This window comes from Haliaeetus albicilla, chromosome 4 (assembly GCF_947461875.1).
Source record: "Haliaeetus albicilla chromosome 4, bHalAlb1.1, whole genome shotgun sequence".
Lineage (NCBI taxonomy): Eukaryota > Metazoa > Chordata > Aves > Accipitriformes > Accipitridae > Haliaeetus > Haliaeetus albicilla.
Genome location: NC_091486.1, coordinates 7,404,335 through 7,420,041, shown reverse-complemented (window position 1 = coordinate 7,420,041; position 15,707 = coordinate 7,404,335). Strand labels below are relative to the sequence as shown.

The 15,707-nt window shown below is 47.3% G+C and overlaps 1 protein-coding gene across 1 annotated transcript; it reads left to right on the top strand.

Annotated features, from left to right (window-relative positions):
• Positions 1–283: 283 nt before the first annotated feature.
• Positions 284–15,483, top strand: LOC104320234 (carnosine N-methyltransferase 2-like). The gene is given in 11 exon segments (XM_069780782.1): positions 284–380; positions 1,800–2,068; positions 2,070–2,087; positions 2,089–2,126; positions 4,450–4,511; positions 5,938–6,076; positions 7,763–7,815; positions 10,929–11,036; positions 11,145–11,275; positions 13,203–13,296; positions 14,351–15,483. Coding segments are annotated over 11 exon segments (1,308 nt in total). The 5' UTR covers positions 284–340; the 3' UTR covers positions 14,707–15,483.
• Positions 15,484–15,707: the final 224 nt, after the last annotated feature.

The following is a 15,707-nucleotide window of genomic DNA, read 5'->3' as shown; positions in this document are numbered from 1 at the left end:
CCCCCCAGCTTTTTCACTTTGGAAGAAAAACACGGTTTAGAGCGGATTTAGTCACGAGCTTGACCAGAACAACCGAAAGCACAGCGTGCGGAGGGTACATCCTCCAAAGCCACCCTGCCGCCAATTCCAGCCGGCGCAGGCAGCTGCCCACAATGTGCTGTTGTTTCCAACCCCAGGGGAACAAAGGCTGTTGTTGTAGGCTAATGCCAGCTCAGTTGTGGCATGTGCCTGCGTGGGTTGTTGGAGCTGGAAGGGGACATGGGGTGGGGGACGGACCAGGGAGGGGTATCATCCCCCAGTGGATGTACAAGGAGGTTTCCAAGGGCTGTGTGGCTCCTGGATGCCGGAGGTTTCTCTACAGCTCCTGTTGCTCCGGGGAGGTACGTCTTTTCTGCTGGGACCTCTGGGGTGTCCATCCCTGGTGGTGGCATGGGGGGGGGGGGGGGGTTCAGGGGTGCCTGGGCCAGAGGGGTGATGTTGTGGCTTAGCTGGGAGGAGGCAGAGGTGGCTGGGGGACAGGAGGGAGCTGCAGCTGCAGCATGTGGGGCTCGGTGGAGAAGCGCCAGGAGCCATCCACTGGTGCGTGGTTGGTGTCTGGGGGCCGGCGTCTCTGGTGGAAATATTTAGGGATGGAAACGGCTGATGTAAAATCACTGCCTGGGTGGTCAAACAGCATCAGGACTCAAATCTGCATTTTAGAGCTAGTGAAGAGGTTCTGGTCTTCCCTCATCTTCGATTTGAATATTTTAGTTAAGAGCAGCGATGTGGCCATTTCTAGCTTAACTTGCTGCTGCGAACCTGCCTCAGGGTGGAGATAGATAACTTAAATCCATTTGGAAGCCAAATCTAGTACAAACCCAGACAGGTCACTTGATAATGAAGCATCCCCACCTGAAAGCATGATCCCTAGTCTTGGTGAGCCATGCGGGGCAGGCAGTGTTTTGAGGGGGGGGGGTTGCAGCAAGGGAGGAGGTTTTAGCTGTCATCTGCTAAATCTGTTCTGCCCATTGCCTTCGGGGAAAGGGAGTGGAGAGAATCCTAATGCCGCACTTCCCACCACCGGACCTCATGTGGCCATAGAAAGTCCCTACATCCTTTTTCACCTCTGCGTTACTAGATTTTAGTCAAAAGGAGCATCAGTCTCATGGATGCTGTAGAGAAAAGGCTGAATCCAGGTGCGAGGAGCACCCGGGATTTTCTGTATTTACAATCGCGACCACTGCACCTCCTGTTGTGCCAGCCCATCCTGGGTATCCTCCAACCACCTCCGGCTTGGCCAGCTCTCCCTCCAAAATATTTCCTCCCTTTCTAATCCCTGCAGTTTAGCAAGCAGAGCAGGAGCAGGCTGGGTTTGCTGCCCCCCACCCCGGCTGCCCGTCCCCCCTCACAGGGCAGGGACAGGGGGGTGCCAGGCTGCCCGCGGGGCTGCAGGATCCGCTGGCAGGTACTGCCGTTATGTCCCCTTTCCCCCCAAATCAGCGAAGTTAAAATCATTTGCTCAGGTCTCTGGGGAGCCAGCAAGCCCCTCTTCTTTCTGGAGAAAGTGGGGATCTCCCAGCAAATCCCCCCAGTCTGTCCATCGGGCAGCAGCACAGCAAGGCTGCAGGGAAGCGGCTCCCGCCAGCCCAAAGGAGAGGCAGGGTTCAAAGCAGATTAAAAAGCAGATGGAAATGGCCCCTGGGTCTGCCCGGCGTCAGCTGACACCCCTCCGCCACTGCCACTCAGGTTTTAAAGATCTGGAAGTCTCAATTTGTCCCTTTGTTTTTGTTTTTCTTTCCCTCCCCCCGAAAACAGCGCAGCTCCCGTGCCATGCGGACAGCCCCGCAGACGTCAGGCCTTGCTCATCGCCAACCCCGGCCCTTCGCTCCTTCCCCACGGAGCTCAGGTTTCCCCTTCTCGCTCCGGTGACGCTGCCTGTCCTCAGACGTGCCGGCAGAGCCGCGGCCGCACGCCGGGGTGGCCTCCAGCGTCACAGCGGGTTGAGCGGCCGGTGCGGAGCGGGGCGGCAAACAGCCATGCTAACCTAGTGGCCAGGCGCCCAGTTAACCCACCAGCCCCACGACCGGTTGCCGTGTCCCGGCACGGCACCCCGTCCCAACCATGGACCCGGCCCCGGAGGTGAAGAGGTAGGTGGATTTTGGAAGGGAGCGAGGGTGCGCATTTCCCTGCTGTCTGGCGGGGTGGCAGGGCCAGCCCCCGCTGTCCCGGTGTCGCAGGTGGATGTGCGTAAGGTGGGAGGAACAGAAGATGTGCCCGTGTCCTGGGAGGGATAAGGGGATAGATGAGGAGACCTTTAGCCCCTTAGCAGCCTAAGTTTAGGTGTAATGAAATTATGAGTTATGAAGGTGTTCTGGCAGTTTGTGTCGCTAGAAATGTCTTGAATTTAATGACTTGTTCAACTTAAAGGTGCTGCACCACTTGAAGTGACGCTGTGAATTCCCCCTGTGCCCTGCACCTGCAGTCTGTAATGCAACCTGCTTGGTTCATGGAGGGAAAGAGGTTTAACCTCGCTAACGGCGAGCTCCAATTTAGCCTGGAGTGGTGGCAGGACCAGTTGCCCACCAGCATCCCTCTACCTGGCAGTCGCTGCTTCGGTCCTGCTGTTGGGTATCAGCGTCCTGGGATGGGCAGTACCGGCCCAAAGCATTGCACTCAATTTTCAGATCCGGGCTAGATTTTAAGCCAGATTTTAGAGGAGGTCCGTTTGTTCCTAGCAATAATTAAGCCTGTTTCACCTTCCCAGCAGCAAGTGTCAGTCTTAGAAACCCTGCCTGGGGAGAAATGGCAAGAGTCTCGGTGGAAGAGTTATCATCTTGGCATCGTCCATCCTGGTGAATGCCTGTGCTGCAGTCTGTCCAGGTCACCTGGCAGGTCTCCTGGGATGGCTGGAAACACTTGACCGGTCAGAAATGGAGTTCATGTCCTGGGACCCGGAGAGTTGTTCCTCTCTGCACAGGGGAAGCCATGCCACGCCTCGGCATTTTAGTGGGAGATTTATTCTGAATGCCATCTTGCTCAGTTCAGCCAGCTGAGAGGACAAAATAGTCCTCTGTTTTGACAGGCAGAGAAGGAAGAAGTCAGAGGGTTGAGTGGAAATTGGAGGGATGGGGCTGCAGCCCACCTGGAGCTTATGGAGGTGGTCTGAGTTACTGCTGAACTTCTGGAAGGTCTTTTCTGGAGAGAGGTGAGGTCAAGGTGGTGGAACCGAGACCTTTGATGTACCTCGTGGCAGCCAGGTGTGTGACTTTGGCAGTGAACTCAGATGAAATCAACTGGTCTTGCAGGACTTTGGCAGCCCCCCAGCATCTCCGAGACTTCTGGGACACCCTAGTCGTTTCTTGCCTTCACCAGCCAAAGTAGTGTGTTATTTGCACATGGCCACTTCCTTGCTACCTGCTAGCACAGTCGTTCCATATTTGTATCTCAAAGCCCCACTACAGACTCCCTTCTTTCTTTTCCACCTCCTGGCTTGTTTCTTATTCACGTAGGAGTTTTTTCCCTGGCTTGGGGGACTCGGGAGCTGCTTACTGCTATTGCAGACTGCTTGTCATGAAGCATTTTCTAACAGCAAAGCTTTGGGAGCAGCAACGTGTCTAAACCCAGGTTATGCAGGAATATCACCCCTAAGTCTTGCTGTGCATCTCAATATTGAAATGTGGTTACCCAGAAGATGACTATTCCCCTTGCATAGATAGCCTCACCCCAACACTTTCTCTGCAGAAGTGAGGTCCTTGCTCCAATTTAATTTCACCCCTTCCTTTTGCTAGTGGCAGCTCATCCCTGTTTTATAGATGAGGCACATTGTCAAAAGAAAATGAAGATGTGACTTCATTGCTGGAAGTCTTCCCCCAAAAAAGTAAACTAAGAATTAAAACATGTGACTGAATGAAAACATTTATAGTCAAATGACCTCTTAGACTTTTGCCCTTTGAGTACTGTACCTTCTACAAGCTACCCAATGTAGTATTTGCAGCCAGGAAAATCTGAAGTTAAAAAAAAAGCAAAGAAAAAGGTCCCTGAAACATTGGGCCAAGTGGATCTTTTAGCACTTCAGATACTGAAGCTCACTGTAGCCTTTTCCTAATTTCACTGCTACTTCTTCTACTCCATTCATGATTAAAGGTTTCACAGAGTGTGTTAGTATCACTTAGTCTCATGCCTTCCACTGTATTGACTGGTTAACGATTCTTCAGGGGTAGGAAAAGCTTCCACAACACATGTCAGACAAGCTCTGATGCAGGTGGCCAGTCTGTTGCTGATGCTTATGGGTGATCAGCTAACCAAGAAGTTTTGACTTTCTTTAGTCTAGTAAAAGAGAACAAATAGCATTGATTATCAGGTGAGGAAAATTTGTCCTGGAGCATCTTCCTTTTGTTCTGCATTTTCAATGCAGCTTCAAAAAAGCGTACAGGTTCTTCAAATAACTGAAGTGCTATACTTTCCTTACAGGAATAGGTTCCCCAGCATGAACTTTGAAGCAGAGATTCTGACAGCTCCACACGATAATTCAGGTATTTGGGAGAAAAAAACAAAAAGGAGATAAAAGTAAAATGCCCACTCAGCTTGCTATCGTGACAAATATCTTCTAATTCTTTTGGAGTTAGAGATTGTTTAAAAAAAAACAACAAAAGAAAGAAGATGCTAAACTGACTGCAATTCAGGTGATTTCAGGTTTATGTTAGGGTATAGTGCAAAGCATTGAGGATAGATGTTGATATCTTTACCTCCAATAGGGCTGGACATAGGGTCTCCATACATACCTACCAGAAACACAACTGCCAATGACGTGTGATTTTGAAAACAGCACAGCCCTTCAATTTAAGATTGCACAGTCCTGTACAAGACAACTGTAGTTTTCTTACTAATGCCAACTAAAAGCAGATGATAAATAAGCAGCTCCTCAAAAGGCAAAAATGTGGATGAAGATATTCTGCTGAGTCTTGTCCTTCATCCTCATTTTGTTTAGGAGGAAGAGGTGATTTCTTTCCTATTGAATGCTACCTTTCCAGTGCTGGTCTCACACGCTGAGGCTGGCACTTCGACTGCCTTCCAAGACAGACCCCAGAGCCAGTACTCAGCTGCATGGCAACTTCTCATGAGCCTCAAGTCTTAGTCTTATCATTGCTCCTCAGACCCAAGCAGCTGGCCAGAGCTTGTGCCCTGGTGCCAGCGCTGTCATTAGGATGAGACAGAAGGAAAGTGAGGTTTTGCAATAATTGCTTGCAACCCCTTGAGTAGCCCTGGGTGTTGGTTCAGAGCTAGAAATCTTGGTCTCAGCCACCCACACTTGTTCAGGTGAAATGCTTTTGCTATCAGTTGCCCTCCTGGCCACGAGCTGCAGTTCCCAGCAGGGAATTCACCTCTCCAGCAACGCATTGAGGTCCCATACCAGCAAGAGTTGAAATTGAGGTGCACGGGGTTGACTGTTGTTGCTTCAGCTGCAGGAGGTAGTTTTTGTGGTGCATCACCCCTAATAGCAAGTATGCCAACAGCTCGCTATTTCAGTTACGCCATCCAGCATGTGCACGAGTGATGGCCCCTCCAGGTTTGGACCTGTTGTACAATTCCCTTCACCTCCTTGCCTTGAGTCCTCCAGAAAAACACTCCAGTTACCTCCTTTTCTGAAAACCAAGTGCCCTGCATCTGGCTAAGCCTTTTGGAGACATTTTCCTCAGGCTGACCTGTAGTAATGAGGCACTTAACAAATACGCTGATGTCAAAGGGCATCTAAGAATAATTTTCAAACCCTGAGTGTGAACAGGTTGGAAAGTGTTTGCATGAGTCCACCTGCCTGGCTGGCTTCTGGGCCATGTGTCCTCCATACCATCTTCCCAAATCTCTGGCTTCTGTTGGGTTGGGTTTCTTCCATGAGGTAAGTGCCTTGATTCTTCACTTGCCTTGAAACCACTAACACACAATTGGTATTTGTTTCTCAAGAGCTATATGTGATCCCTTCCATGAGAAGTCTCACGGCTGAGGAGTATGCAGAGGCCTTTAAGTCATTTTTGGATCATTCAACGGAGCATCAGTGCATGGATGACTTCAACAAGGAAGAGATGCCCAACATCGTGGCTGGGTAAGGAGGGCTTCCACCAAGGCGGGAGAGCCATCTGTTATCCTGGGAGAGCAACCTGCATACAAGGGTCAGCAAACATGCTTAAGGATTTTCTGGGGCAGGAATGAACTTTTAATGCTTTTCAGTTTTAAGTCCCTTAATAGTGGTCTTTAGGATATTCTGTTTAACGACTCCAGAATACGTGCTATTTCAATTAATACACTGTCCTGCCTCTCAGCTTATGTTAAGGAAAGAATCAAGACCGCATTTTCATGTCCATCTCTTTTCATTAGCTGATTTTCCAAGGATTAAAATTTTTTGTTTGTTGTTTGTTTTTTTTTTCAAAGAAAGCTCTCTTGTGCTCTCTCCCTGCTTTTGGGACTTCATCACACATCAGTCCAAACAGAAACACATCTCTAATGCTCTTCTAGTGACTAATTCTTGGTTTTCTCAATCCCCTAAGACCTCCTTATTTCTATCCTAAGTCGATTTGCATTCCTTAAGTACCAAATGATAATCAGTTTTGTGAAGTATTGATGTAATATACTAAGCCTGGATGACTGCAGATAGTTTTTGAACACCCTAGATCCAAACCACAAGAAAACCCTTTCAAGTTTGCAGAATTTCGGATGTTACAGAAACTGTATTCTCCATTGAGAAAAAAATTTAGGCAGGCAAATTTTTATTCTCCAGATCAGATATATATATATATATTTAAAAAATAAGCAATAAAATAATAATGAAAAAAAAATTTTATTGGGAAATTTTATTTGAAAAATTTACTTATGTGAATTTTAAATGATGCAAAACATTACGGCTTCCTATGATGCTAATTGTGGGTCTGTCAAAGGATCTTGACCCTCATTAGGGCTAAGGCTCCTTGACTAACTCACACCCTCCAGGATTTACTACTTGTTCCCCTCTTGTTGAATCATTGCTGCGGTGTCTTCTGAGATTGTGTATGGGAAACTCAATCCCCCTGCACAGTCCATGCCCGAGAGCAGATTAAGGCTATAAAGCACGTCAGAGCAGCAAGGCACCTCAAGCACGGGCTCCTCATCCTCGAGCCAGGCTGTTATTAAATATTCTGCTAGGAACCACATGACTGGTTTTTTTTTTTTTTTTGTCTTTTCAAATTAATTTTGCTAAGATAAAAATTATTGAAGATTCTGACTTTCCCTTCCAATTTCAAACTAAGATTAAAGTTGCAAAGAGAGGATTTCCAGTCACCCAGATAGCCTGATTTTTTTACTTTTTCTGGGTATTTATATCCAATATTGGAAAACCAAACTTGTCTCCTGAGGGCGCAGAGGTTTCGCCACAGCTCACCTTGTCCCTGCATCCCCAGCGGTGCCCATCCCAGCCAGGCACAGCCCCGTTACCCCTAAGGGAACCCTTTGCCCTGGGGTTCCCTGAGGCCTTTTTGCATGGTGCCAGCCACGGCTTGAAGAAAACCCTCTGGCAAAGGATGAGAAACTCTATATCCTGATGCCTACTGTACTTTGAAATCTGAGCTTGCTAATACGGGGCTGGCTCCCACCATGCAGCTGGTTATAGTTGGGCTCCAAAGGGATGTTTGAATTTCTATCCCAATTCATGTGACAAAACATGAACATTTCTGGGTCAATGTGGTATCCAAGATATTAGAATTAAAACATGAAGTCACGTGACATACTGTGGTTAAGTAATGTGTACTTATAATTTCAGTCTCGGCAATGGAAAATCGACTATAAATGTTCTGGGAGTTGGAAGCGGCACAGGTAAGGAGCTTAGCAGCACTGTTGATGCTGGGGGACGAGGGTCCCTATGGGTAGCAGAAAGAGATACTGAAATTTTGAGCAATGGGGATAACTACTCAGACGTTAATGACAGTGTTTCTCATTGAAGCAGAGAATGGCAAAGCAAGGTGTGGAGCTGGGACCAGAGCGATGCTCCCTCCCTTCCTTCCCCGACTCTGTTCTGAAACGCTGCTGCTCAAATCTTGCTGAGAAGTGAGCTGAGTGTGATGATTTTAGCTTAGTCTCTGCCTCTTGATGACTCTCAGCTGACTTTATGTGTCTTAAAGCAAGGAGTTCTGCTCCGGGTTAGGTACGAGAGCATCTTCAAACCTTGTCAGAGAGAGAGAGAGACATCTGAGAGGTTCATTCCACCTGAAGTCTCATCTTAGACTATCCCACCTGAAGGGATCTCTCTTTCTGCTTTGCTTTTAGGGATCCCAGCGGACAAAGCTGGGCGATGCGATGCTCCAGGTGGTGCAAAACCAGCTGGCTACAAGCATTAGCATGGGGCTGCATCAGCTTTTTCAAGACGTGTTTCTTTGTTACTGCTGTGTTTTTACCCAGTGATAAGTAGGGTTTAACTGAAAATGATATTTCCCCCAGAGAGAAACCCATCTTTTGGAAAAACAGCTTTAAAGCTGTTTTAAATGTATTTGTGTTTAAAAAAAAGAATAAAGTGGTGAAACATCCAACTTTGCTCCTAGGGAAACCGGGAGAAAATAAAAAGTAGAGAAAAGAAGTGGCAGTTTGATTTGTCAGAGTTTGCTTTTGCTTTAAAAAGTATTTTCAGTTGAATTTTAAGTGTTAATACTTTCAAATGAAAGCATTTTTCTCACTTTTTTTTCTTGTTTTCCTGAGTAAGAAAAAAATAGCGTTGAATTGTTTTCCCCAGTTGGGAATGCATTGGAGCATTTGAGAAAGCAAGCAGGAAGAAATCATTCAGTTCTTAATTACACTCTTTTTTCATTAAGTAATATAAACCTGAAACTCTGACTCCAAGAAAACACAAGGGAAAAATGAACTTTTTGCACCTTCCACATTTTTCCTTATTTCCTCTTCAGAAGATGTTTTAGTGGAAAAGTAAAAACTCTAAAATTTCCTGGGTTTCCTGGGTAACTGCCCCTCACAGATGACAGGACAGGGGTATAGATTCTCTCCCCACCCCCCCCGCCCCCCAGCTTGCCCACGGCTGCAAGAGCTGAACTTCTGCAGCCGGGCAGGGAAGTGAGCTAGGATGGCATTGAGCAAAAGGTTATATCTGATCCCTGACCTTTCCAGGCTTGGACTCTGATTTCACAGAGCCCCCAGAATTAGTTTAGTTGACAAAAATATTAATGGGGATTAGTGACCAACTCCACATCCTAACAGACTGCTGGCCAACCCAGATCACATTTTCTCATTCACCCCGTGTTTTCCCGTGGCTGGTTTAACCATCTCGGCTGTAACCTCCCAGTTAGTGCCAGCATGGGCTGGTGCTTGCAGAGAGGTTTCACTCCTGTTTCAGCCTCGCTGTGGCTGGTGCTGACAGGTTGTTGCTGGCAGGGCAAGCAGGAGCAGAGAAATTCCTGCTCTGAAGCATTGTATTTTACCGCTTGTTTTTGCAGACACCCCAGTTGAGGACATTATTACCTGCTCTTGCAAAGACTGGATTAGGGCATTTTACAGAGACGGAGTAAAAAACCCAAAAAACCCATGCGGCTTTTAAGATACCCATTTGTCACCATCAGTGGCTCCAGGGCATGGGGCAGCAATGCTCTGTCTCCCACCTGCCCTGAGCCTGCAGGGAGCCCACATCAGCACCTCTAATTGCTGGTGCTCCCTACCCCAGGCACATACTAACTGGCATTTAGCACTGTCTAAAATGTTGCTGTAGGGATCTTCCTTCTGTCAGCAATATTGGTCCACCTTCAACGGATGCAGCCGCAGCCTCTTTCCTTGTGCCTTTGGCCAGCCCTGCACCACTGTCACTGCATTCCTCAGGGGTCTTGGTTTTTTTTTTTATTCCAATTTCAAAAGACTTGTCCTTCCTCGGATGTCCCTGTAGTGCTGGCATGGCTGATATTTCCTTCCTTGAATTCTATTTATTGCAACACCTGCCAAAGATGACGACTTTTCTCATAGCTGGTACATCAGCTGAAAGGCTAGGGAAGATGCAGTATCTCATATCAAGCCCTCTGTTTGTGACATTTCCAAGGGCAGGACTATTTTTAGGTCCCACCATCAGCTACAGACAGGATTCTTGCAAAGGTCCACTCAAGGTGGTCACCTCTGCTGTTTATTTCCATAGTCCCAGATGGACTTTGTACACTTGGTGTATTGTGGCCTTTCTGAAAGAAACAAGGGTGACCCGCATCACCTCGAAAGAGGCTGGGAACTTCCTAGGACAGAACGATAGACTGCCACTTGCTCCTCCAGAACTTAGACAACAACAGAGGAGCACCAATAGCTAAATTTGCAGGGTACCTACACACAAATATATGAGTCTCTATTTGCAACTCCAAGATAACAACTAGTTAGTAGATGCCCAGAGCTGAGACCGTGTGGCTGGTCCCCAAAGAGGGAAGACCCAGGGTACTGCATGTCGATGGGTCTTTCCTCTTGCCGTGCAGGTCCCCAGCTCTCCAAGCCGTGACACACCAGCAGCAGAGCAGCCATCACCTCCTTGGGGCAGTGCCAGAGGTATGGACCATCCTGTGCCACGCTGAAGTTGCACAGCTGTGCTGACTGCCTCCTCACGCCCATTCAAACTCTGTGCTTTTGTTGAAAATTAATGCTTCATGGTGGGGTTATTTTTAAACATTGATCGTTGATTAGTTTGACCCGTCTGTCCCATGACCCAGAGTATTGCCATTAGCAGGTTTCTGCACTGTTGCTTATCTCTTCCTTGTTCTTAGTCTTATCTGCAAGTGTATGTTACCTCGAGCAGTAAGATATTGTGGTGAGGCTGGGTTAGATGCCACCGTGCAAACCACAAAGTAGAGAGTGCCTCACTTCTACTTGGGGGATTTCCCAGTGGCAGAGGCGGCCGGTGCACTGGCATCCTTTCACCACATTGATGTACTTCTTAAAGTAATGCATTTGTGTTTATTGAATAGGTGAGCAGGATTTGAAAATGATCAGGATAATGCAGGCTGCACACCCAGGGGTCCTTATTGACAACGAAATCATAGAGCCCAACCCACAGCACGTGGCTGCTTACAAAGGTAAGCCTATACCTGCCTGCCTGGGGTATAGTGAGGACCATCACTCTGAATGATGAGTTTTTCTGCTGTTTTGTGAAATTCATGTTTTTCTTCTCCTTTTTAAAACAGAGTTGGTGAATCAAGCTCCAGATCTGCAGAACGTCTCTTTTCTTTGGCACCAGCTCACTTCCCTGGAGTATGAACAGCAGGTGAAAGAGAAAGACGCACGTAAGAAATTTGACTTCATCCATATGATTCAGGTAATGGAGTATTGCTTTAATATAGGAGTATTAGCTTTAACTACTCCCTTCATTTCTGCTGCATGCATGAAGTTAGGGGGACCAGAGCTGAGCACAGTTCTCCCATGAGCAATAACTTCTGCAGCAGCCCTACAAACACCTAACCTCATTCCCTATCCACCCTGGGTTTGGTCTCTGGTTTGTACTAGTTTAACTGTTTGTGGTGGGTAATAAAACAGGATGAATCTCAAGCCATCACACGTCACACGGAGACCAACAATTATGCTTTGCTGCCTCAAAAAAACCTTGAATTTTCTGCCTTATCAGAGTAGTTTGGATGGCACTGAAGGGAAACGTTGGTGAATGAGCCCCTGTGTCAGGTTTTGGGTCAGAAATTATGCTGCTCTGTCTCTGATACTGATGACTCTGATGTTTTGTGTGCCAATTATATTTTGTAAAAATCTGTTTTTGCCTCACTTTAGTGGCCTTTATTTCATTTTTCCGTTATTTTATTTTGCTTTCATTTCATAAGAGCTGATTTCACAACCAGAAAGTGTTTCAGGGGTTTGATGGCTGGGTCAAGGACTAAGTTACAAGTCCCCAGGGCAGCCTTTGAGATGAGCTCTGCTTTGTCCTAGTGCAAATTCCTCAGTGTCTGGAAAAGATCCAGCATGCCCACGGCCCAGACACAGCCGAGAAATGCCCCTGGTGATAAGGACTGTGGCAGAAAAAGACTTAACTGCAATGTTCAAGCAAATGACTTGAACTTCACTCACAGACTTAACTGCAAGGTTTAAGCAAATGATTTATTTGAACTTCACTTACAGACTTAACACGCCACTATTGCAGGTTTTACAGGTACAATGGAGGAATGCACTATTGCAATTTTTAAGGTAAGGGTAGTACACTATTACAACCACAAGCGATTCACAGACAACCACAAGCACACACGTGTTTACAAACTTAAAGCATAAACAATATTCACTTAGCCCTCCAGGTAAGGGCTCTCAATCCCAGGGAAGCTACCTCGACTGGCGTCCCGATCAAGGGGGGGGAAAGGGTTTCCTTCACAAGCCAACTGTATGGTTGGAGAAGTGACTCCCCCATTTCCAACCTGAATCTTAGAGTTTTTATCCCCTGACTTGTGGAATAGTGAGTATGACTATGTCTGAGCGGATTATGATGTATGCCTAAATGGATTATGTGTATCTGAGTGGAGTTTCCCCTTATCTTTCCTTTGCTGGTCTGTGATTGTTTGAATACACAAGGTTGTCATTTGAAACTGAAGCTGAAACCCTCCAGTTCTTTTTTTTTACTTTGCTTCCTCAGGCAACTGAATAGTGGTTGGATTGAGACTCGGCATACTATTTGTTAAGGGATTTCAAGGCTCAGTTCAGGTTTTGGTTCTTTGAATGGCCCAGCCACCGCCCTGTTTAGGTTAGGGTTTATCAGACAACCCAGGGTTAAGCTGTCTACACAGCTCCCTGTGAGCTGTCTCTGCAGAGAGCCAGGGCCTCAAGGCAAGCCAAGGCTGGGCCACCTTTGTAACCCCCCCATGAGTCGCCTGTGTGCACTAGACATGGTGAAACTCCTTTGTGAACTATGAGCCGGACAATCCACACAAGGACCAGCCACAGAGACCAGGGGACTCCACTCTGCACATATTTTCCAACCCCAAAACTGCACTGGGCTTGACGGGCAGGTCAGCATCTGGCTGGTGGCCGAGGCAGAGCAGAGGGTCCCTGGGTCTGACCTCAGGCTGTTGGTGCTAGTGGAGAGCTGGTGATGCTCAGTCTTGTGGGGTATCCCCAAATGTGCGTGCTGGGCCAAGACAGACTGGGAAGCAACTGGGAAGTAATTTAAAACAACTCTATTAGAGAAAGGGTTCAAGCCTTTGAAGGGCCATTGCACTGTGGAGGAGGAGTAATGGCTGTGTGTAACTATCTAGATGCTGTACCGTGTGGAGGATATTCCCAATGCTATCAAGTTTTTCCACAGCTGCCTCGACCACCATGGTAAACTCCTGATCATAATTTTATCAGGTAAGAGGGACCTCTTATTTTTTGCTTCATTGCTGGTGTTTTGAAGAGCTTTGAAGTCTGAGAGCCACAGATATTTGTCTCGGGATTTCAGTAGCGCTTATGCTATAGTAATTAAATAAAACAAATACTGTATTTCATAGGGAGCATGCAATCTTGGGCTTAGCCTCTTGGACCCCAGTGTTTGATGGGACCACCTAGACATAGCCTTCGTGCTCTTGCTCCCCTGCTTATGAAGTAGATGAACTGCTCTGTACCTCAAAGAGACCTCCTGCCATGAAATTACTGGCTAGAAAGAAGTATGGCTATTCATAAATGAGGGTCAGTCCTTCTTCATGGTGAAATCAGCACTGTAAAAATGCAACTTGAGCTCTGGGAGGACCCATCTTTGGGGCTCTCCCCTCTGCACAGCAATGGCCAAGACCCCAGCAGGACAATGGGTGCTGCCAAGATCTGTGGGCTTTATGGCAGGGTAGGAAAAAAAGGCACTCAACATCATGGCACTTATTAAAAATAATGTTTTTTCCAGTGTGCCATTCATGAATCCTCGGCTCATGGTGCAGTGGATAAAGCACACTTCCCCATGTTTGCCATTAAAACTCCCTCTCACATTGCCAGTAGGCTGTTTCCCTTGCTAGCTGGGACTAGCTTTTTCAGGTATGTATTCTTTGATGTGGACTTAAAATTGAGATTCAATACGTAAAAACATCTGCACTATTCTAGCAAAGGGGCACTTAATAGCTAGCATGTATGTGCAGGCTCAACGTGTTGTTACGTCTGTGTGTACTCCTTCCTCTGGGCAAATCCAGTGCTGGGGACCATCTCCTAGGAGTTTCCTTTAAACAGGAAAGTTTTGGAAGGAGGGCTGAGAGAGATCACGGTTTTACCCCTCTCCAGGCACAGACATTTGTAAGTGGACTCAAATAAGAAGAAAGCTCTTCTCGTGCTCCTGGCAGGATCTGGGCCAGCAGCGAGGGAACATTTCACACTTATTTAGTAGTTTAGGTGTTTGACTGCCTTGGCTTTGCAAAAGTAACCTTCCCTCTTGCTCTGGCAGACAGTAGCGGATGGGCCAGCTTATGGAAGAAGTACAGACACTGTTTGCCTTCCACCGACAGCGGCCACTACATCACCTCCAACGGCATCACGGATGTTTTGAAGAGATTGGGCGTTGAATACCACGTTTATGAGTTCCCATCGGGCTGGGATATCACCGAGTGCTTTATCGAGGGGGACCCGGTTGGAGGCCGCATGATGGATTTCCTGACGGGGACGAAAAACTTCCTGGGCACGGCCCCCCCGGGGCTGCGGCGGCAGCTGCAGGAGGCTCTCTGCCAGCCCGAGTGCAGCAGCCAAAAGGACGGGAGGATCATCTTCAGCAACAACTTGAGTATGATTGTGGTTGAATCCTAGAGTCCAGACCACCTGCAGAAGAAAAGTCAGGATGGGTACAGGGGCGGTGTGGTCGCAGAAAGGCATAGAGTAGAAAGAAGGCAACTTGCAGGCAAGAAAGTGGGGCTCAGCTGCAGCCTCCCGTTCCCAGCCAGGGTTGGCGGAGCCGCCTGCAACACCAGGGATGAGCTCTTTGTCCTGCTGAGGTCAACGGGCCAAGATTTCACCCCGGCTATTTAGTCCAGCCCTAGGAGAACATTTTCCAGAAAGTAAAGAAAGAGCTCCATCTCGCTAAAAGCCTACGTGGACTTGTTTTTTAACAGTATGCATCCTGTCTGTGCTTTTGACACTGGGATCTCCACTTTTCTATGTAGCCAGCATGTTTACATACCGAAAGATATATCTATATGAGCAGGTGTTGCTCTGCAGCCAGGAGGAGGCTGCAGCCCCCATGCTGGCTGTGTACAGACCCGCTGCTTCCAGCTGCACCAGGACAAAACCAGCAAGGTGTCCCCGCTGCTTTGCACCCAAGTAATGTGCCTCCCTTCACCCAGACCTGAGCTGTAAGTTGCTCTGCACTAGGCTATTTCACATGGTTTTATCAGCGTAGGTATTACTGCCCCAAGCATCTCGCAATATAGACATGTTTTAAAAATTTTTCAGCCTTTTTGTTTGGAGAATTTTTTGGATCCCAGGATGATACTTGCCCTGTGCTCTTTCAAGCAGATATTAATTTTGTTACTTTCTTACTACTGTTTTTCTCTATATAAAATAAAAGCAATTTTAAACCAAAAGTAACACTTCTTCTGTATGTGTGGGCTTACAGAAAATGAAGAGTGAAGAGGTTATTTAGTTAAAAAAAAAAAAAAAAGCAAAATACTGTTTAATGGAAGCATTAAGGGTTTCTTGTAAGTGAGAAAGACGAGACTAAGGCCATGCAAGAGCTGGGTGCGACCTGCACCTCATCCTTTTGCTGCAGCCATGGGAGGCAGCTTGGCTTGCTCAAAGCAGTGTCGCTGCAG